Source organism: Sander lucioperca, chromosome 19, assembly GCF_008315115.2.
Source record: "Sander lucioperca isolate FBNREF2018 chromosome 19, SLUC_FBN_1.2, whole genome shotgun sequence".
NCBI lineage: Eukaryota > Metazoa > Chordata > Actinopteri > Perciformes > Percidae > Sander > Sander lucioperca.
Genome location: NC_050191.1, coordinates 19,675,763 through 19,697,707, shown reverse-complemented (window position 1 = coordinate 19,697,707; position 21,945 = coordinate 19,675,763). Strand labels below are relative to the sequence as shown.

Sequence of the window (21,945 nt, the reverse complement as noted above, 5' to 3'; positions counted from 1 at the left end):
GTGTCTCTTTAGATTAAAATGAAAACCACAATTATGATTGCTTGCTTTTTATTTTGTTACTTTGAAAGGCACGTTTTCTGACACACAGGAGGATTAAAAGAGCAGAAAGGCAGCGTGAGGCTGACAGGGAGTTAGGAGCAGGCAGAGCAGAGGGACTGCACACAGTGTGTAGCTTTCTTAATGTAAAGTCTCCTTGGAGGATGAACACAATCCTTGAAATAGGCACATGCTGCTTGAGTACAAGTTGTGTTTTCTTTTCAATTCAATATTAAATTCTAGGATTTTCAAAGCATTGGAAAAAAACAGAATACCATGACGTGGAACGTTGTTGCATAGCACACAGTTGGCAAGGGTCGCTCTGTGAAATTTGGGGTTGATAAACGGTCTATTCTTCATCTGTGTCGTCCGCTGCTCCAGAAATGATGATGGTGCGCTCCTGTGTGTCACTCTCATAAGTGTCCTCATCTGTCTTAACTGTTCTGGGAAGAAAGTGGTGGGGAAATAAGACATTTTATCGTATCAGTAAAAGATGATTGAGAGCAAATCATAAATGTTAGGCGATAAAAATTCTGTGCCAAAGTCACCCTTTACCTGATGAGGACAGTCTTCCTCTCAGACGTCTCAGTTGCCTGCTCCTCTACGTTACCATCTATCTGGGTGTCTGATGAGACCACCTCCACTCGAGCAGCCCCCGCAGCTTTCTCAGCCCTGCTACTGTCACTGGGGGCTCCATCTAGCTTTGAAGTGGCTGCAGGGGCTGAGCTATCAGAGACTGGGGCTGACGCAGCATGCATGCTAACACTAGAGGTGAGACGCAGACCTCCAGTCAGGGACAGGTTTCGGACCATGGTGCTCAGACGGCTGTCCTCCCCCTCGATCAGCTTCCTGAAACACATGAACAGAGGGAATGAATGCTGCATACAAAACTAAAAAGACACACCCTGTGTGTCTTATATTTTCTACTTAATGTAAAACAGTCAGGTTTACATGCTGTGGAAATGGCATGAGTTTTTTTTTGTTCACCTGTAAGTGGTGATCTCAATCTCCAGAGCCATCTTTACATTTAGCAGGTCCTGGTATTCCCGTAGCAGCAGGGCAATCTTTTCCTTGGTTACTTTTAGATCCATCTTAATCGCTTCGATACGCTCCTGGCGCAATAGAATACAACAGAATTGCTTAATTTTAACAACTTTCAAGCCAGAGAATGACTAGAAAATGTCTTTATATTCATTTAAAAATTTCTCATATGTATCCTGCAATGGTACATCCTGTCAATCACCTCCAAGTCCTCCTCCTCCTTCTTGTATTTTCCTGCTGCATCACGAATCTGAGCCTCCAAATACTCGTTCCTCGTCTTCATTGCTTCCAATTCACGTTCCTTGTTGAGAAGCTATACACACACATATACACACACAATTCGTTTTATGCTAAAAGTGGTAGCAGTAACCATAAACAAGAACAGAAAATCTTACTCACATCCTTCTTATAGCCTGCGATTTCCTCTCTCAAACTTCGAGCGCTTTGAAGGTGTTTGGTGGAGGCGCTGCTCAGGTCCTGAAACTTTGACTTGTACCAAGTGTCCATTTCCTTGGAGAAGAGCAGACAGTGTCTATAACCCAAACACACTAGTGAACACGTGTCAGTAATGTTAACGACATACCTGTGTTTGTCACGATTCCATCATGTGGTTAAAGACTGTTGTGCATTGGAGGAGTTGAAGTGAATATGACTTGTTGCACATTACCTGTAGGTTTTTGGCGGCAATGCTGTCATATTGAGACTGAATCTGTCTGAGAGCAGAGGAGAGGTCCGGGAGGCCAAATACAAGGTCCACCTTGCTGGTTGCTGAATAGATCTGTTGCACCAACTCCTCAATTTCCTTTCAGTGGATCACAAACAACCAGAGTTAGAAGAATAGCGATATATGCAACACTAAAACAGTGTGGTCTGTATCGCAAATTAAGTTTAAAATACAGGTCTATTTTTAGAAATACATGGAAACAGTATTTGATCTATGGAAGGAATATGGACACATTTATTTATGTTATAAAGGAAGGTTCACTCCACCACTGCACCAACTGTTAGTCACAGTGTTTCTCTTTAGCTTACAGTATGAACCCATCACACCATGCTGATAATTGCCATGTTTGCGTCCTTACTTACTCTATCCATCAACAGGTCTCCATTTAAGTATAACCGGTCATTGCAATAATTACCCAGTAAACAATTAATAATAGAATGAAAGGCATTCCAGCCACCAGCCACTGACTCCTATACATACTGTAGTATGCAGTGAATGGAGAGTAAAATATATATTACCTCCTTGTGAACTCTCTGCAGGAAGGCAAGTTCAACCTCCAGGTTTTCCAGCTGTGTCTCCAGGGCAATCCGTGCTGACGTTGCTTTATCCACATCCTGGAACATTGAACCACATAAGGTTTGAATGGTTTGGTGATATAAAAGCAAAAGCATGTTGATAAGTCTTGTATTAACTTAAAGCATTGAATTCTCACAACATTCAAAGTTGTGAAAAGACTTTCTACAGTTTCTTACTGGTCGGAGATTCTCAATGTCATGCTCTGTCTTTTTCCGGGCATCCACAGCCTCACTGTATTTGGCCTTAAGCTTGTCCAACTGGCCCAACATCGCCTCCTTGGCTGCCAAAGACATATCCTGCACAGATGAGATATATAATGATCAAACAGTTGTTAAATGGAAAGAAATCAGCAGATAATAGGGTGAAAAGGAGCACCACTGTTACCACATTCTGAACCACACTTGCTTTTATATTAGCCACAACAAACCATGATCTAAATATGTTGCTGCCATGAGATATGACCTCCCTCACCCTCTGGACTCTCATTTTCTCGGCGTCCCTGTTGAGCTCCTTCAGCTGAGACTCATACAGCTGCCTAAGGCCTGGTCTGACATAGCGGCTCTTCAGAGCCTCAATCTCAGCCTCCAGATGCTTATTTTTTGACTCCAGGGTTCGCACCTACAAGAAGAAATACAGTAGATATAGATCTACCTGATGATTACAAGTTGAAAGTACAAAAACTAAGTAATAATTACAGTACATGGTTTTATTCATGTAGGCCTATTGCTTTTTTGTTATAATGCTTTATGTAGGAATAATTGAAATAAAGGTTATGGGCTAAAGACCCAAACAGTCAATAAATGAAAATGATGATTTGTGATGGTCCTCTTGCCTTTTCAATATACGCTGCCAGGCGGTCGTTGAGGGCTACCATCTCCTGCCTTTCAGTGGTGCGAGTCGTCATAAAGGCATGGTTCTCTGCTGCAGCCGCATCCAGGTCCAGTTTTGGCCCGAGCCCCATGGACATACCAAAGCACAGTGCTCCCATACTCACACTGCTGTAGACAGGACCAGAAAAGCCAGATTAATCATTTTTCTTTTCTTCATTTTGACACATCTATACCCATTCAGTGCGTAGTACACTGTAGCCTACACTGTAGGCTAATAAATTTATCTCTGATTAAAGCTGCATTGAAAACTGATCATACATGTAGCTTATTGATTTAGATGATTTAGGATTTAATTTTGTTGCACACTTAATCAACATTATGACAGGTGACTCACCTGGTGATGCGAGCCTTATTGGAGATGGCCCTGTGCCCCATCGCCCCACCACTCCGGGTGAAGCTGGCTGACCGGTGGCGGGTGTCCCTGCGGGTGGGAGAGGGACTGGACACCCGGAGCTGGTAAGCAGGAGGGGCGGCCAAGGCGCCCTCGAAATGCCGGCGGTATGAAGACATCCTCTCTGGACTGCGGCTCATGTTGACACTCCTGTAACTTCTGCAACTTCAACTGTGGACTGGAAACTGGTCACTCACACCTTTAAGTCTGTGGTAGGGTCTATATACCACCAACCCTTCCCTAAACACTACAGAGGAATGTTGAACCTTCCCAACACAAGGGTGAGTGTCCCGACAAACATCTATCAAGGTTACGTCAATTAACTTAGCCTATTATATGCGGTCGAAAGAATCTTAATTTTAAAATGATGACATATATCTGTTGGGAATGTCTGTGCCCACATTAACTGCACATACTGTACATTTATTCATAATGTTGCATTAGATGTTTTGCTTAGTGTATTTAATTTCATGGCACATGCATCAATGTGTCAATCCACCCACCCATTCATCCCTCCGTCTATCATTTTCAACTTTTTCCAGTTGAAATGATATATACACACATACTTGTTGAAGAAAAAAATCAATCTTTTGACGTTTTAAAGGCGGAACTAAAATTCCGGAACCATTCCATTAAGTTCTCTATCCTTCCCCGGGACGGTTTTGATGTCACTCCAGTGTCTGCATAGCACAGTGCTATTCGCTTCTTTGTAGTAGAGTTATATTATTATAAAGTTTTCTTCTCTACCTCAGCTGCTACGAGATGGCGGGAAACTTTTGGCAAAGTTCTCATTAGTAAGTTTTTATAAACAATTGGACATGTTACGTCTTTATTTTGTAAGTCACCGTCTGTGTTTTGAGGCCTAGCGTTAGCTGTGTCTGTGCGGCTGCGCTAACAGCTTCTCCTGAACTGTTGCTACGATATAAAAGAAACCAAACTTATTAAAGAGAAAGGCTGTTATAAAAGCTTAATTAGACTAGCTTCTTTTTATATTGTTCATGCTTTGTGACAGAAATATAGAAGGCTAACAAAGTGGTTTACATGTAACGTTATGTTGATACTGTTGTGCTCCCCGCTAGTTTGGTTGATTACAGTTTGAATAACCAACGTTAACTCTGACTGTATTGAAGTAATATTTTTTATTTTATTCGTCAAAGTCTGCAGTGGGTTCTGGACAAACAGGACCTGATGAAAGAGCGCCAGAAGGATCTGAAGTTTCTCTCAGAAGAGGAGTACTGGAAGCTGCAGATTTTCTTTGCAAATGGTTAATAACAACATTTCGTAGTCTGAGATCTGCACTCATTTACAATTTCCTGCTGACTTCTTAGATTGCATTAAATAATACAGCATCTTATCTACAGTGAGGAAAATAAGTATTTGAACACCCTGCTATTTTGCAAGTTCTACCACTTATAAATCATGGAGGGGTCTGAAATTGTCATCGTAGGTGCATGTCCACTGTGAGAGACATAATCTAAAAAAAAAAATCCAGAAATCACAATATATGATTTTTTTAACTATTTATTTGTATGATACAGCTGCAAATAAGTATTTGAACACCTGAGAAAATCAATGTTAATATTTGGTACAGTAGCCTTTGTTCGCAATTACAGAGGTCAAATGTTTCCTGTAGTTTTTCACCAGGTTTGCACACACTGCAGGAGGGGTTTTGGCCCACTCCTCCACACAGATCTTCTCTAGATCAGTCAGGTTTCTGGGCTGTCGCTGAGAAACACGGAGTTTGAGCTCCCTCCAAAGATTCTCTATTGGGTTTAGGTCTGGAGACTGGCTAGGCCACGCCAGAACCTTGATATGCTTCTTACAGAGCCACTCCTTGGTTATCCTGGCTGTGTGCTTCGGGTCATTGTCATTGTTGGAAGACCCAGCCTCGACCCATCTTCAATGCTCTAACTGAGGGAAGGAGGTTGTTCCCCAAAATCTCGCAATACATGGCCCCGGTCATCCTCTCCTTAATACAGTGCAGTCGCCCTGTCCCATGTGCAGAAAAACACCCCAAAGCATGATGCTACCACCCCCATGCTTCACAGTAGGGATGGTGTTCTTGGGATGGTACTCATCATTCTTCTTCCTCCAAACACGGTTAGTGGAATTATGACCAAAAAGTTCTATTTTGGTCTCATCTGACCACATGACTTTCTCCCATGACTCCTCTGGATCATCCAAATAGTCATTGGCAAACTTAAGACGGACCTTCACATGTGCTGGTTTAAGCAGGGGAACCTTCCGTGCCATGCATGATTTCAAACCATGACGTCTTAGTGTATTACCAACAGTAACCTTGGAAACGGTAGTCCCAGCTCTTTTCAGGTCATTGACCGGCTCCTCCCGTGTAGTTCTGGGCTGATTTCTCACCTTTCTTAGGATCATTGAGACCGCACGAGGTGAGACCTTGCATGGAGCCCCAGTCCGAGGGAGATTGACAGTCATGTTTAGCTTCTTCCATTTTCTAATGATTGCTCCAACAGTGGACCTTTTTTCACCAAGCTGCTTGGCAATTTCCCCGTAGCCCTTTCCAGCCTTGTGGAGGTGTACAATTTAGTCTCTAGTGTCTTTGGACAGCTCTTTGGTCTTGGCCATGTTAGTAGTTGGATTCTTACTGATTGTATGGGGTGGACAGGTGTCTTTATGCAGCTAACGACCTCAAACAGGGAATCTAATTTAGGATAATAAATGGAGTGGAGGTGGACATTTTAAAGGCAGACTAACAGGTCTTTGAGGGTCAGAATTCTAGCTGATAGACAGGTGTTCAAATACTTATTTGCAGCTGTATCATACAAATAAATAGTTAAAAAATCATACATTGTGATTTCTGGATTTTTTTTTAGATTATGTCTCTCACAGTGGACATGCACCTACGATGACAATTTCAGACCCCTCCATGATTTCTAAGTGGGAGAACTTGCAAAATAGCAGGGTGTTCAAATACTAATTTTCCTCACTGTATATCCAACTGAAATATATTAGATTGCATTTTCTACTCTTGTATAGAATGTATGAGTATTGTAGTCACCTTTTTTATTTTATTCTGTGTGCTTATACTTATTATTCACAACCCAACACATATTTTTTAATTAGATAATGAAGTCTGGATATTTTACTTTTAAGTTATTTTATGTCTATTTCTGTCGTTTTCAGTGATCCAGGCTTTGGGGGAACACCTGAAGCTGCGACAGCAGGTCATTGCTACCGCAACAGTTTACTTCAAACGCTTCTATGCCAGGTAAGGAAGAGGTATCAGCATAATACTGTGATATTAGATATATTAAAAAGTGAGATTAGAATACATCTCATCTGGGACTTTGGTTATAATAATGTAGCAGCTGTAATAACATTACCTGAATAGGTGATTAAGTCTGACTGCTTGATCGTCATATCCACATTACTAATGCTATTTTTCTTGTCTGAAACCATATTACCCACCTCTAGTTTTGATTAGAATATCATATAAGTACACTAGTATCATTGTCTAAAATATATCTCAATAATGTTTCATGCTTTTGAAGCAATACTGTGATGATATTTAATACTGGCAATAGTATAGTACCATAGCCTGAGTTAAAACTTAGAGCTAGTGCACATCTTTCCCTTTTCCCGTTGTTGTACAACATATTGCAGCTCTGAGCAGTTTAGTATGATCTTCATCATCACCTTATCTCCACTGCATTTCTTTTGAGCCTTCATGCTACTTGTCCAAAGCTGATACATCTTTATTTTCTCACGTTTGCAGGTATTCCCTGAAAAGTATAGATCCAGTGCTCATGGCTCCTACCTGTGTTTTCCTGGCTTCTAAAGTTGAGGTATGGAAGTTTCTTTGGTGTCAGTAAGGTATGAATTTTACACTTGTTAAGTAGTAGCTCCTTTATATGTGCTCTATTTATCTAATGTGAGCTCAAACTTTTATGTCCTTTCAGGAATTTGGAGTTGTGTCCAATACCAGGCTGATCTCTGCAGCAACATCTGTGTGTAAGTCACGATGTTGAGTAACACCCAAGTAGTAGTAGTACAAATCTCTCAAATTGTGTTTCTTCTGTAGTGGAGACGGTATAATCGTGTTTTGTTTTTCTCAAACAGTGAAAACAAGATTTTCCTATGCCTTTCCAAAGGAGTTCCCTTACAGAATGAATCATGTAAGTAAAATGTCTGTGTAACAATTTACGTTCTAGGCATTTAGATGCTGTTATCCCGAGTGACTTACACAAAGTGCAACATAAAAACCAGCGTCAGAAATAACATTCATCAGTAACTGCAGCAACATGATGAACACAATTCATAATCCTGACACACAAAGACAGGTGACTAATTAAGAGTGTTTAAATGTGTTAAGTTAATAAGTTTGAGCAAGGGTCAGACTTGAAAGGAGGGCTTGAGGTCAGGGGGCCAGGCAGAGTTGAAAGCGATGTGTTTCAGCTCGAAACTAAGAAGAGAGAGGCTGTAGTTTAAGCTTAAGTGTAGTGCACCCTTGCCAACACAGAACCACTCAAATAACCGTATGCTAGTGGATCAGCTACGCTATGAATCAACCACCTGATTGTATTCCTGCTTCCTCTGCAAAGTTATTTATGCACTGTCATGCTACATTACAGCATACCAAGAGCCCCTTACACTGTATCATAGTGTTGCCACGTCGGTGTCTATCAATATGTGAGATTCCACAACTAATGTTCGCAAAGCTCCGATAAAAATCTTGTTGCCGTGGGAGATGGCTTCGACCACGGCATTTGTTCTGCGCAGCATTTCTCACTGTGGTGTCAAGTGGTGTCCACCATCAGTATTTTATTTATCCAGCGTCTCCACCCAGTTGCAAGGACGTCACCGGGGCTGTTCAGACACGCTGCCTGTCTGAAAGCTGTGTAAACTATTATTTATAGTGAGCCACCACGGAGCGATAAATAGAGGGAGTGGTTCACACAGCAGAGAATGAGTTAGTGAGCTACTGCAACTCCTACACATAATTTTTCGTGTCCAACCTGCGGGCATAGTAATAGTGATGGTGGCACGGGGGAACAAAGGGCAACTTAATGATAACAGCTGTAGTGTTTGTTGAAGGTAATAAAAAAGTTTTATGTGTTCAACATTTGTGATTGGGAAATGTTGTTCGCAACTGTAAAAAGTAATTACCAGCAAAATATAGATTATGCTCGATATATACAGTAAATATTTATTATTTAAATAAAATTTCCGTGAAGGAGTATAAGCTTTTAAGTGCCATTTTACAGGCTGTCGCATAAAAAAAACATACACTGCACACTATAACAGAAACATAATACACTACCAAAAGATATATTCTAATTAACTATGAAGGATTATTTTCAACCTGACGAGGGTATATTTTGCACATGAAGTATATGCGAGTGGCCTCAAAAACAGGTTCAGTTTAACTGGTCTGATATGTTGTATGTCTTTACAGATATTAGAATGTGAGTTCTACCTTCTGGAGTTGATGGTGAGTGGAGAGAGCTTTGTATCCTTGCTATTGGATTGTAGGCTGTATTTTGCCCGATTTGATGTATGGTTGGATAACTTATTGTTGATATAATCTTTTTTCAGGACTGCTGCCTGATAGTGTACCACCCCTACAGACCACTGTTGCAGTATGTGCAGGATATGGGACAGGAAGACATGCTGCTGCCCCTGGCCTGGTACGATACTGTCTCTGTATTCATCGGTCTCTTTTGACATCCCTGAATGCTAGATTTAGCTGTTGTTGGTAGGCTTACTCAGTGTCTGTGCTGTTATCTTTCTGAACCAGGCGAATAGTGAATGACACATACAGGACGGATCTGTGTCTGCTCTACCCTCCCTTCATGATTGCCTTGGGTAAGATTTGTCCCCATGTATTATCATCACAGCTATTTAATGTAGTTACTGACTTGAAACAAGATGTATTAGATGTAACATGATCAGCTCTCTTCCTCCCACAGCCTGCCTGCATGTTGCCTGTGTGGTACAGCAGAAAGATGCCAGGCAGTGGTTTGCAGAGCTCTCTGTTGACATGGACAAAGTAAGAACGGCTTCATTTGCATTCTCAAAAATCTTTTTTTAAATGTTTTGCTGCCTTAAAAGGTAAAGGTAGCATACTGTAACCTTTTCACTTTTAAGGCAGCACAGTGCTGTGTTAGTCGTCTCCTAGTTCCCCAGTTGATGATCTTCATGAGTAGTCCGCCTTACAGCAGCATCTAGCCTGAGGGCTGAGCTAACTGGTATCCCAGAAGTCACAACAGGTGCTGTAAAAGCAGGTGATGAATGCAGACCATAGGGCTGGGATGATACGCTTTTGTCTGAAATTTCGTGTATTCCGATTCTTCTAGAGACAATCTATCATGAGGCATTTCTAAAAACTAATTTTCTAAAAGGAATGCACATCACACACAAGTTAAACAAAAATAAATAAAATGACAGGTTCAAAGGGGCTTTAGGCATTAAACACACAGTCAGACAGACTGATCATATAATGTATAATGTATCCACTCAGTGTATAGCTATTTTAACATGAGACAAGTTGCATAGTGGTTGGAATCTAGGAACATCTGTCTGATTCACTGTTGAATTAAAGTAATAGTGAGGTCACACTGATCACTGTATCTCTGAATGTCCTGTTTGAGCAATGGAAGCCATGCTAACCAGTGTTGTTGTCCATTTGGGGCTTAATAGGTACAACAAGGGGAGTATTATGTAGGCTTATTGGATTTGGATTTATAATGTGTAAAACTTTAGAGTGTGAAAAAAATGGTCTGACTTTGTCACTCTGAACTTGGACTGGAACTACATTAGCTGTTTTATAAACATTATTGTACAATACTATATATACTGGAAGAGAACCCATTTTACTTTTGACTATTTTGTATTGAGCAGATGTAGATCCACATTAGTTAACTTCTGTTTTTGTGTGTTTTCTGTCAAGATCCTGGAGATCATCCGTGTCATTCTGAAGCTCTATGACCAGTGGAAAAATTTTGATGACAGAAAGGAGATAGCTGCTGTGCTCAACAAGATGCCAAAGCCCAAACCTCCTCCTAACAGGTAAACCTGACTCGGCTCTGTGTGTAACCCTGCCATCATATACAGTATACATTTTATTTTATCTGTCTTTTTCAAGTAAAATATACAGTAAATAAAGTATAGTAAACAGTTTGAACTGTACATAAACAACATAAAGCTCAATTTACCTGGTGTCATAGTAACATATAACTATATTGTCAAACGGGACACTTGTACTATACTGTATCTCAATGAGCTGTATGTAATTATTTCTTCCATCTGTCTACAGTGAAAGTGACCAGAGCTCCAATGGGAACCAAAGCAACTCCTACAGCCAGTCCTAGCGTGGCGTCTATATTTCTGTGGGAATCCATATTTTTGATTTTTAAAATGTCACCTTTTGTGACGACAGCTGGGGGAAAAAAATAAATCACATTTCAGCCAACCAAGATGGTTCCTTCATCTACGCCCAAAAAAACTCTTGAGAGCCACATCTTCGCTTTTCCCTTCTGTGATCATGGGTTTATGGATTTAGCGAGCAGCCACTGAAATGCCTGCAGTGAGCAGCCGATCTGTGACAACAGTTTTGTCGTCTCGATGAGGTTCTGTACTCTGCTTCAGACTTGAAATGAACTCAAAACTAATGAACATTTGGAGGTATGGAGAGGGGAGCTGGGAATGTGGGACCACTGATAGAACAGATGTGATGGTTCAGTAGAAACCTGCTTTAAGGTCATTGTGATGATCCTGACATCCTTGAACAGCCCAGAGGAGCGAGTCCTTTCATGTGGAGCTCCGTGGGATTCGAGAAAACTTGATCACAAGGTGTGTGTGTGTGTGTGTGTGTGTGTGTGTGTGTGTGAGAGATTCCTCAGGGACTATAGTAGTCTGTAAAATGATTAGATCCTGTGCAGATCTGATTGGATATCACCCTGTGATGTGATCGGATACCTCTGCCCTGTGAGGTCTCTGCTGGTTGATCATGAACCATGGCAGGAAAAATCCCAAGAGAGGTTCCTTGTTATGGTAGAAAATAACTCTTTGAATCCAAGAATTTACTGTTTTGAATCATGTCAACTTCACCTCCTCCATACCATTCCCTCTTCCCTTTTGTAAATAGCCGTATAATTCTATTCATTTATTTGATCTTACATGTTTTGGTTTAATTAAGGAAACTTAAATGGAAATTGTGAGCTGGTTTTTCATTTATTCTGCTTGAGTTGTAGAATAATGTGTTGCGTAAAGCTGTATTTTGTAAATATTTTGTTTTTAATTTGTCAAAGAATGGCTTTTTGGACTAAACACAAACCACAATCGTTCTAGATTTGTCTGCAAACTTTTGGTTGTATATTCTTATTTTCAAGCTATCGTCTGCCATCTAGTGTATTTAATCACTGAATTGTGACAATATATTTGTGTGCATACATGTATACCTGTAGATGTCTCTATATTTTTGTGATCTAATACAGTGGGAGTTGTGTGTGGCTGTACTCAAAACAAGGTGCTTGAAAGCCTTACAAAATGAAAGCTGCTAATTACAGAGAGAACCCTTCATAAAAGCACATTGTCCAGTTCAGTCAAATTGTAAAATGCATTTTAGGGCTGGATGTTGTATTACTTGGATGCATCTTCAATTTTTTTCCTCAAGGGCTTCCTGTTCACCTCATTTTGTCACTATTGGAAAAACAACTGACAAGGTACAAAAACATGGTGTTAAATAGTCACTAGCACGTCACTTTCTTATACTGAATGAAACAAGACAAGTTTGACAGAGAAGCCACTGAGGCAAGTTGGATGCATCCTTGTTCTGCCTTTGCCATCTGGCATTTTCCTCCCCTTCAGCAGCTCCATCTGTTACGTGACATGTTCACATGAATGGGTGTGAGAATGTAAAGGGCTTCACCCAACCTAAATAACCCTACTAGTTCTGGTAAAAACATTGCCCACAATTGTTTTATTACTTGAAAGTCTCTGTTTATAATTTTTGGAGGATCATTTATGGTAATAAAAATGTATGGTGTGCATAACAAAGTGGTGTTATTTAAGCTGGACTTTGGGGAATCTACCAGCATGTTACAAAAGTCCCATTCAGTCCCATTGCCTAACTTCAATGTCGCTTCAACACACTGGCTGTAGTAGGACCCCTAGTGGCAGAAACAAAAAATATATCAGTTTTGACATAAAAAGTCTATATTTTCAATAACCGAGAGGTTGGAGTTAAATAAGTCATAGTAGACACAAGAAATTACACATTTCCTCTGTTTGTGGTTAAGAAAACGTAAATTGATTCACTAAAAAGCATCAGATGATATATTTACCTTTAGTTTCCTCAAGGAGATGGTACCACGGGTAATAGTCAGTCTCCGTGACGTCACATGGCTGCGTGAAGCCAGCAGAGGATAACTAACGCTTCCGCAAGCTAGAGCATTTCCCCTTTCAAAATAAAACCTTTTATAACTTCAGAAACAAAACCAGTAGAATTATCAGAATGAATAACCGTAGAGATAAACTGATATGCCTCATGCATGGAAGATAGTTTCACATGTTACCATAGCAAAGGTGTAATTAATACAATAATTGGAGGATAATGCTTTACGATGGGTGGAGAGTTTAAAAGAAAATATATTTGCAACAGTTATGCCACAGCATCTCTCAAAGTTGTAGAAGTATGTTTTTTTTTTTTAAATATATATATATATATATATATATATATATTTATTTATTTTTTTCTTGTCTGTTTTGGTTGTGTTGTAATGTTACATTGTTATTATTAGTGGGCCTGTAGCAGTGGCTCTACAGGCCTAAAATCAGTAGGTTAGTTTGTACTAGTAGTATCATGGTCCAGTTAAAATGTCACATCTTAGTATCAGTCAAACTGAAGCCTTTGGTGGTTGTCAAACTTTGGCTTTTACTCTGGCATTTTGTATTACTCCTAGAACGTTTCAAGGCATTATCATGTTTTATTTTGACAGACTGATCCGGAAGCGTTGTGGTTTATTTGTCTGACTTGATAGTGATAGGAGGGAGGCAGCCAGCAAGCTCCGAGCGGGCTGCGGAGGATGTCGACCCCGCTGCGGGGACCAGCTCCGGGCGGGACGCTTGTGTTTCTCGCCCAGTCGCCCCGCACCTGCAGCCCTCTGCACCCATGAAGCCCCCGCTGATGAAGCCCCGAGCTGCCAGAGTGAGGCGGAAAGTGGCCGGAGACAGAAAGCATGTACTGGCGCGTCGGGTTTGCCTGGACGCGGTCGTTTGTGGTTGATCTTGGCCAAAACCAGAGCTTCTCCTCTGGCCTGCTGGGCTCCGATGAGCAGCTCTCGTTGTATGGGTACATCATCGCCTACCCACTGCAGGACTACGGTGGGATAATGTCAGCTTTGGGCTCGGACTCGTGGTGGCGAAAGACGCTGTATTTGACTGGAGGGGCTCTGCTCGCTGCCGCTGCTTATTTGCTGCACGAATTGCTGGCCATCAGGTACCAACAACACAGAGGCTGCCAATGGGAGTCACTAGAAGCTGCTGCACCACACTCAGGCCTCTTGGGCCAGATCAATCTGAAAACCACAGTGCTGATTCTGTTCATAGTGTTAGTCCAACTCTCCCAGGTCTGCTGTATTTTCTCTGGGGTTTTATATTACTTAATCTCGTCAGGCTGGGCGGGGTGAGAGCGGAGTCGGTGAAGAATAAGGAATCGTGAGTGGGTGGACTGTGATGTAACGAAACCCTCCACCACCCCAACTCCCTCCTCACAATCACACACATTAGGACATTTCTTCTTTATTGGCTTCTTTTTGTTTTTTACTGAAACGATATTAGTGACACGATATTTCTGGCTTGGTTATTCAAAACGATTACAAAACGATAATGGCTAATTTCTGTTGTTTGCTGTACAGATTAGTCTGTAGGTCTATTTCAAACAGCTCTTTTGTCATACGAATTGACATTATAAACTATGACAGCGGTCACTTTAGTTTGTCTATCTCAAGGACGGGGCGACACGATAGGTTCATCTTGTTGATGATAGGTTCACCCCCCCGCTCCACACTCACGTTCGGTGTTTGGTTTCAAGCAGCACTGCAGTTATGTGGGGGGGGGAAAAAACCCTCTAATGTAAACTAACGCCAAAGCCCCAAACATACTAGGTTATGTGATTTTCAACTGGCAGGGAAGGCTGTTGTGACGGGAATGGAAATGTGATAGATATGAATATATATATGTTTATTATTATTCATTATTTATTGGCAGGAATAAGGGGGTTGAGTCTGTTGTCCTTAAAAAAAAAAACTCTGGTTACCTACAGTCCAGGCCTACTGTTGTTGACGAATCACAGGCCCCCACACCAATACTACAACATAGCCAATATCAGAACAAAAGTCATTCACCATTGACGATCAATGTTTAGCCTCGTTGGGAATATTACAATTATGTTTGAGTAATATGAAGTGTTTTTAGCTCAACTGACAGCGAGGGGCATTCTGGTGCTTAGGCCCTACATACATTATACAGGTATAGGCTACTAGCTGTCATAAATGCTGGGTCGATGTTGATACGGGAATACAGGCTATTTGTTATGCAGTTATCATTTGGTTTTCTCCCCACAAGCGGTTGTTTTGGTTCCGTGTGACGTTAAATGTTACAGCTCTGTCTCTCACTGTATGCTAGGCTATATTGCACAGTACCTTCATTCGGTTATTGCACCAAAACCAGTCTATTTAAGAGTGAGCAGGCGTTTCAGCACCACACTGAAATAGACAGTTCTTCCTCTCTGTTTTTACGTTTCAGCACTTGACGGAGTGGACAGCTCCCTTTAATTCTGCATTGTGCTCACGTGAATTTGTTGCCATTTGCTGGCCTGCCCTAGTCCATGAAATAGGCTCCAACAGTATCCATGTGAATGCACCATAATCTTTCACATGGGTATGATTTATTATTTTGACATTGCAGTTTTTCCTTAGCTGGTATAAATGGCCCAAGGCTGACAATCACTCAGTGCCGGATAAAGGACCTTGGTTGCAGATCATTGTAGTTTATCATTTGGCACACTGGTGATACTGGTGACACCTTATACACACACACACACACACACACACACACACACACACACACACACACACACACACACACACACACACACACACACACACACACACACACACACTTGTTTGTTCAGCTCTGTCATTGTGTCCTCCACACAGAAAGGAGGAAGAGCTGGACTCTAAAGATGCCATCATACTCCACCAGTTCTCCAGGCCCAAAACTGGCGTCCCATCCCTGTCCCCTTTCTGCCTTAAGATGGAGACCTACCTTCGTATGGTGGACCTGCCCTACCAGGTAGAGCTGTGGTGATGTGTCTGCACCACTACTTAATCTGTTTGTCTTTTGTTCTCCTAAGGTGACTCTCTAACAGTGTGTTTACAAATTGAGTGTGAGGATGTTTTAGTCCCCATTTCTTTTTGTTTGTTCTTTTGTTATTACTAATTATTGTCCAACTCTGAGTCTCTGTTGTTACCATCGCTCAGGTTCCTGCAAGGGAGAATACAATTTTTGTTTGTTGTTTGTTGTCAGTTTTGTCTGGATCCAATTTCAATTGAATTCACATGATACCAATTACCAACTGCTTTCTCTATTCAGTATTTTTTTTGGTATCTTTTTTCCTGAATCTCGTTTCTCTCGCAGAACTACTTTGATGGGAAGCTTTCACCACAGGGAAAGATGCCATGGATTGAATACAACCAGGAGCAGGTGTCTGGTACCGAATTCATTATCGACTTCCTGGAGGAGAGGCTGGGCGCGAGCCTCAACAAGAGCCTGACGCCGCAGGAGAAGGCCATTTCTCGTGCCATCACCAAAATGGTGGAGGAGCATTTCTACTGGTAAGGGACCAGGGACGTTCAAACTGCATTTTTGTTGTCTTAGAATAGCAATTTACAGCAGGAGTGGAAAATATAAATATTCAACTTTTTTTTAAAAGATGATTCTTAAAACAGTTTTTGTGAAATTTAACTAACTTGTACTCTATTTTTCCACCAGGATCATATTATGCTTTTTTTTTTAAATTCTAGTAGTAGTACTTGAATATTAATCCTGACATGTATGTGTCTTTATGTTGCAGGACCATAGCTTACTGTCAGTGGGTGGACAATCTGGAGGAGACCCAGAAGATGCTGTCAGTGAGCGGGCCGTTGAGTGACCTGCTCAAGTGGATCCTGAGTCACTTGACCGGCGGGATCGTCAAGAGGGAGATGTATGGGCACGGCATCGGACGGTTCTCTGAGGAGGAGGTTTATGCCCTGATGGAGAAGGACATGCGCACCCTGGCCACTCTACTAGGTGAGAAATCTGGAAGAAAAAAAAATTTAATTTATAAACAATTATGCTCGTCATTTGGAACATTTTAAATCTATTATAATATATTTCTTGGAGCATTTATGAGTGTAGTCTGTATCCAAAGAGATTATTAAGGATGTTCACTTTGTAATTGTGAGACTTTGTCACAATTTGTGTTCTACATAGTTTACCCTGCAGATCAACAGCTTTATTGGCAGAACAGAACTATGGCTTTTCAATGTGTGCCATGGGAACTATAACCAGCCTCATCGTCTTTGTACATGTCAAATAATAACACAATACTGACCTCCTGTGGTGGAAAGTTAGCATTGCAGTTTATAATCAATACAACCTCTGGCAGTTTATGGTAGGAGGTGTAAGAGAGACAGATCTGAGAGCATGCAAATAGAGCTGTGATTTGAAGTGGTGCTCGCTAAGGTTAAAGATGCATAACCCTAAAGGCATCAATTGATCTCTGATGCCTTTTACTTTGTGGCCTGAAAGGTTTTTTTCTCTCTGTTTCCAGTATGTATGCTAAGCTAAGCTAACCAGCTTCTGGTTTTATATTCAGCGTACTGACATGATAGTGTTATTAATTCTCTTATCTAAATCTCAGCAAAAAAGCGAATAAGCGCATTTTCCCAAAAGGTCGAACTATTCCTTTAAGAGGAAAAGAATGTCTCTACATGGATTGTATTTGTGTGTTGTTATTTGACATATTTGATTTTTTTTCTGTGTGCTGTCTAAGGTGATAAGAAGTATCTTATGGGCTCTAAGCTTTCTACAGTAGACGCTGCAGTGTTCAGTCACCTGGCCCCTGCTATGTGGACACTACCAGGAACACGGCCGGAGCAGCTGATCAAAGGTAAGATCAGCCATTCACCCATGTTATAAAGAAACATACTGTATTTTCTCCCATTGGGGACAGTTTAAGTTTTATTAGCTAAGATTTTCAGATATCCACCATTAAATCTTCTGCCGTCAATCCAATACAATGAAGAAGGATAACATTTAATTTGTAAGATAATTTGATTTGATGTGTTCATTATCACATAAGACAACGAAAAAGAAGCCAATCTCCACAATTTAGAAGGTGGAACCAGATAATGTTTGGTTTTTGCTTGAAAAATAAGTAATTATTATATTAATTATCAAAATCAATGCCAATTGACTAATCAAGTGTTAGTGGTGTTTTATTCATCAATAGGATTGAATGACATTTTCAGAGCCCTTTATCCAATCTGTCCTCCTCCAGGGGAGCTGATCAACCTGGCCATGTACTGCGAGCGCATCCGCCGGCGATTCTGGCCCGAGTGGTTCGTGGACCTGGAGGACTTCTGCTACAGCAACACCACAGAGGGCAGCGACTCACAGTCGAAACTCCCCGATCTGGGCCTCTACTCCCGCACGGACACTTTCCAGGACGATACGCACACGCACACTTCACACACTGGCACACCAAAGGACCCTCTGTCACCCGACAGCGACCAAACAGGCCACTCGCTGTATGACTCTGACATGGACACGGAGTGCTCTGAAATCGACAAGTGTTGACAAAACATACATGTGTAGTACACACCACATATACGCACACCACAGGAGGGAGCTGCATCCCCCCCCCTACTTCTTTGAACAGAAAGTAACTGGGGAGTATTGTCGGTGTCTGCTGTGTCAGTGAAAAGGTTGAGGACGTTGAGGTCTGACTAGCACACTGTGGTGGAGGAATGACTGCAGCAGAGGGAAAGGGAGTGACACATGGTTTAAAAGTGAAGAAAAGTGACAGATGGAGAGAAGGAGAATGACAAAGCAGAAAAATTGCAGTGCAGGGAGAAAAGAGAAGATTGAAAACCAGGAGTAAATGACGCCACTGCTGATAAACTCCTCCACGTAGTAGACGTCATCTGCAGTCACAACTTCTACCTGGTGTCACATCGCCGTAACCATGGCAACTAAGTATGTGCGTGACCCCTGTTGTCCCTGTAGAAACTCGCACCACCCAGCCTTGTGTGTGTTTTGACTAACTGAACCCTTAACGCCTTGTATTGATATGTCATCCACACATAGGGAACTGTACAGTGATTCATGTGAATGAATACAATTCAGTGTAAATATATAAATGGATCAGATTTAATAGATAGATTATATATGAGTATAAATAGTATAGATAGCCTGCAAATATAGAATCATCCCCCCTGTCATATGGTGTAAATGCTGTAGGTGTTTCTACTTTGTGTTGCACACAATGACTCAACTTGTCTTGTAGTAGTCTCCACACTGCTGGTCTAGGATCAGTATAAGGAGCCCTTTGACCTCCTGTACTGTATGTATCTGTCTACACAACTGGGATATTACAGTAATGCCTGCTGTCCATATTTAAATAGTGCAGTAAAAGTTCATGGAAGATAATGGATAGGAAACTGCAATTTGCCATAAGCACTTTGAAACTATCATTTGTCTTATTGAGACAATTATTTTGCAAAAAAACAAACATGTTGGAAGCATAATGTGACATAATATGTTGTCAGACGCCTGTCATTGAGGACAGTAGCTTTGGGTCAAATAGACATTTCACATGCATTCAATCCTTGAGAGCGAGTCAAACAATCATGTAGAAATAGATGAAATAGATAGTCTGAATGAAAGTGCATGGCTGGTACGTGCCAATGAAAATCTCCATTTACACTTCACATAGATCATTTTATTAACATTTTTTTGCTGGCTTATTCATTAAGGTTGATGATGTAGTTTGTTTTTGTCGGTCCCTCTGGCCAAATCAGCCAAACAAAGATGTAGTTGATCCTTTTCAGCAGTTCAGTTGTTGTGATGGAAACTCTATGATTCAAAAGGAAGCAATAACAGAGCAGGCGCAGGTTAATGTTATGCTGTAGGCTGCGTGCTGTGTGTGAAGGTTCGGTGCAGGTTTTATGTGTGTTTGTCACTCAGCAAATGCACATACCAACATATTGTGTGTTTGTGAGGTGAGGAATATTGATGCAAGCAAGGAGTATTCTGTCCATGCTGTGCATGGATGAGTCACCCTCTGTCTGTGAATGATGGCACACTGGTGTCGTTTCACAGCACAACCTTTCCTTTCTAACACACACACACACACACACACACACACAAATACATAGAGAGAGAGAATTGAAGAAAATGTTTATGTGTTTTCAAAAATAATCATATTGGCTAAAATATTGTCCCCAAATTTTTAAAACTCTAAAGTCCAGCATCAGTCAGGCTTTCCTTGTGAAGGTGCTGCTCAAAAAGAAAATGTATGAGTTAAAAATATGTAGCATTAATATGTAGCATTATATAGTGAAATAAGAAGAAACAATATGATATCATAAATCTAACACTTACTGTAGCAGAGGGTTAGGTTTTAAGGTCATAGGGGTTAGAAAGAAGTCATTACGACTCTGCTGTCATTTGTTGAATTAAGACCATGATGTCGATGGCATGATGAATTATATGAAAATAATGTCAAAAACATTAATTTGTAAGGCTTCAATTCAAAGCATTTAGTAAAGAGACAGTAAAACCTTTATGTGTGTGTGAAATCCAATACAATAACTAAAAAAATGAACTGAAAAATGTCATTCTGTGTCTTAAAACCCCTCGCCTGCTTGTCAGATTAAAACTGACTCCTAAAGCTGTTTACTTTATATCAGTGCCAGGATATGACTTATGTTTTTAAATAAATGTATTATTTATTTATTTATTTATTTCATGTTGTGTATATTTATTAATTTTGATGGTGGATGTGATTAAAATGAGGAAACAATAATATTGTTAATAATTTTTTGCACTTTTCTTCTTCTGTTTACACATCTTTTCGTCTATGGCTGAGAGTTTATTGATCTGTGTATTAGTGAAATACTGTAGATTCTCGGACATCCACTGAACTAACTGCATATTTCCACGTTGTCATTGCTGTAATTGCATGCGTGTCCATGTTTTGAGATTTGATGTGATAAATGTTATTCATATAAATGTATATTCATATCATAATATCAATGTCATTGTGTTCAAATGTTACAGCCCCTCATCTGCTGCACAGTTACTGTCAAAAGTAGATTTTTTTGCTCTGCAGAGCTTCAGTTGAAATCATAAAAAATACATGAAATATTGAGGTGAAATACCAAACTGGCTGCTAGAGCTCAGATTAGCAAGGTGAGGTCAGCCATCCTGCTGATCAGCTGATGATCGGTGTCCCTCCTGTAAGCTCACCCATTACAGGAAGAACTGTCCTTCCAGATCAGTGTCTGTAGGCAACTTCATCTGTCTCAGTGTTCCTCAGCATTTTGAGGTCAGGGGTCGGGTGTTCAGCCCTGCAGTGTGTGTCGCTCTCTATTGAGATTTCTGCTTGTAGACTGTAGATGCCATATTGTCTTGTGGTGTTGCGTGTGTGCTGAAACACTTGTGGAATTTCATCAAACTGTAAATAAGAGAGCCAGGGGGGAAAAAAGTCAAATTAATACGCAAACATGAATTAAAAGAAATCGCTCTGTACTCATTAAAAAAAATTCTTATGAATGTATCATACCTAGAGATAAAAAGCTGTATGACAATGGATTACTCCTAATATTTCATTAAATATAGCTGTGGTATTTTCCTCTTGTTTTGTTTCAGTTATTGTGTTGAAATGTGCCTGTAAGGTCTACCTAAGGAGAAAAGCTGTGCTCTGTATCAACACTTCGAGCTGGGTATGCTCTGGCATATATCTGTCTCATAATCCCTCTCCCTCTGTGCCTGGTACCACATGACAATACAAAGCCCACCCAATGCTGAAGAATTAGCTCTCTGCCCTTTTCTTTGTGCTTGTGCTGGAGCACTGGAGAAACGGAGAGAGAAAGAAAGTCGTGGGAGCACTGCTGTAGAGACTTGGCGTGGGTTCGGTGGAGGAAAGGGCATGAAAAGGGAAAGAGACAAACAGTCAAATGATATTTGATGACTTTGGCTGCTTG

General features: G+C 40.8%; 3 protein-coding genes across 8 annotated transcripts; 2 read left to right on the top strand and 1 right to left on the bottom strand.

Annotated features, from left to right (window-relative positions):
* Positions 1 to 31: 31 nt before the first annotated feature.
* On the bottom strand, positions 32 to 4,069 carry ngs (notochord granular surface). 5 transcript variants are annotated; one of them, XM_035995124.1, is made up of 12 exons: positions 3,602 to 4,068; positions 3,210 to 3,375; positions 2,849 to 2,995; positions 2,554 to 2,673; positions 2,320 to 2,415; positions 1,745 to 1,879; positions 1,477 to 1,587; positions 1,280 to 1,390; positions 1,024 to 1,148; positions 808 to 885; positions 592 to 762; positions 32 to 479 (listed from the first exon to the last, which is right to left on the bottom strand). In XM_035995124.1, the coding sequence occupies exons 1-12, from the start codon at positions 3,796 to 3,798 to the stop codon at positions 386 to 388; spliced, it is 1,551 nt and encodes a 516-aa protein (XP_035851017.1). In that variant the 5' UTR covers positions 3,799 to 4,068; the 3' UTR covers positions 32 to 385. The 5 variants fall into 5 exon arrangements, with proteins under 5 accessions (XP_035851017.1, XP_035851019.1, XP_035851016.1 ...); XM_035995126.1 differs by having other exon boundaries at positions 32 to 474; positions 3,602 to 4,067; XM_035995123.1 differs by having other exon boundaries at positions 592 to 885; positions 3,210 to 3,372; positions 3,602 to 4,069.
* Positions 4,070 to 4,299: 230 nt separating this feature from the next.
* ccnc (cyclin C) lies at positions 4,300 to 12,684 on the top strand. Its single transcript, XM_031321969.2, has 12 exons — positions 4,300 to 4,452; positions 4,816 to 4,922; positions 6,815 to 6,899; positions 7,407 to 7,476; positions 7,591 to 7,642; positions 7,751 to 7,806; positions 9,087 to 9,122; positions 9,227 to 9,318; positions 9,429 to 9,496; positions 9,601 to 9,680; positions 10,581 to 10,699; positions 10,947 to 12,684. Exons 1-12 carry the CDS (start codon positions 4,421 to 4,423, stop codon positions 10,999 to 11,001), a joined length of 852 nt encoding a protein of 283 aa, XP_031177829.1. The 5' UTR covers positions 4,300 to 4,420; the 3' UTR covers positions 11,002 to 12,684.
* A 966-nt stretch (positions 12,685 to 13,650) lies between these two features.
* faxca (failed axon connections homolog, metaxin like GST domain containing a) lies at positions 13,651 to 21,593 on the top strand. 2 transcript variants are annotated; one of them, XM_031322283.2, is made up of 6 exons: positions 13,651 to 14,129; positions 15,850 to 15,985; positions 16,331 to 16,527; positions 16,767 to 16,984; positions 17,730 to 17,846; positions 18,237 to 21,593. In XM_031322283.2, exons 1-6 carry the CDS (start codon positions 13,870 to 13,872, stop codon positions 18,533 to 18,535), a joined length of 1,227 nt encoding a protein of 408 aa, XP_031178143.1. In that variant the 5' UTR covers positions 13,651 to 13,869; the 3' UTR covers positions 18,536 to 21,593. The 2 variants fall into 2 exon arrangements, with proteins under 2 accessions (XP_031178143.1, XP_035851020.1); XM_035995127.1 differs by lacking the exon at positions 13,651 to 14,129 and adding an exon at positions 14,179 to 14,259.
* Positions 21,594 to 21,945: the final 352 nt, after the last annotated feature.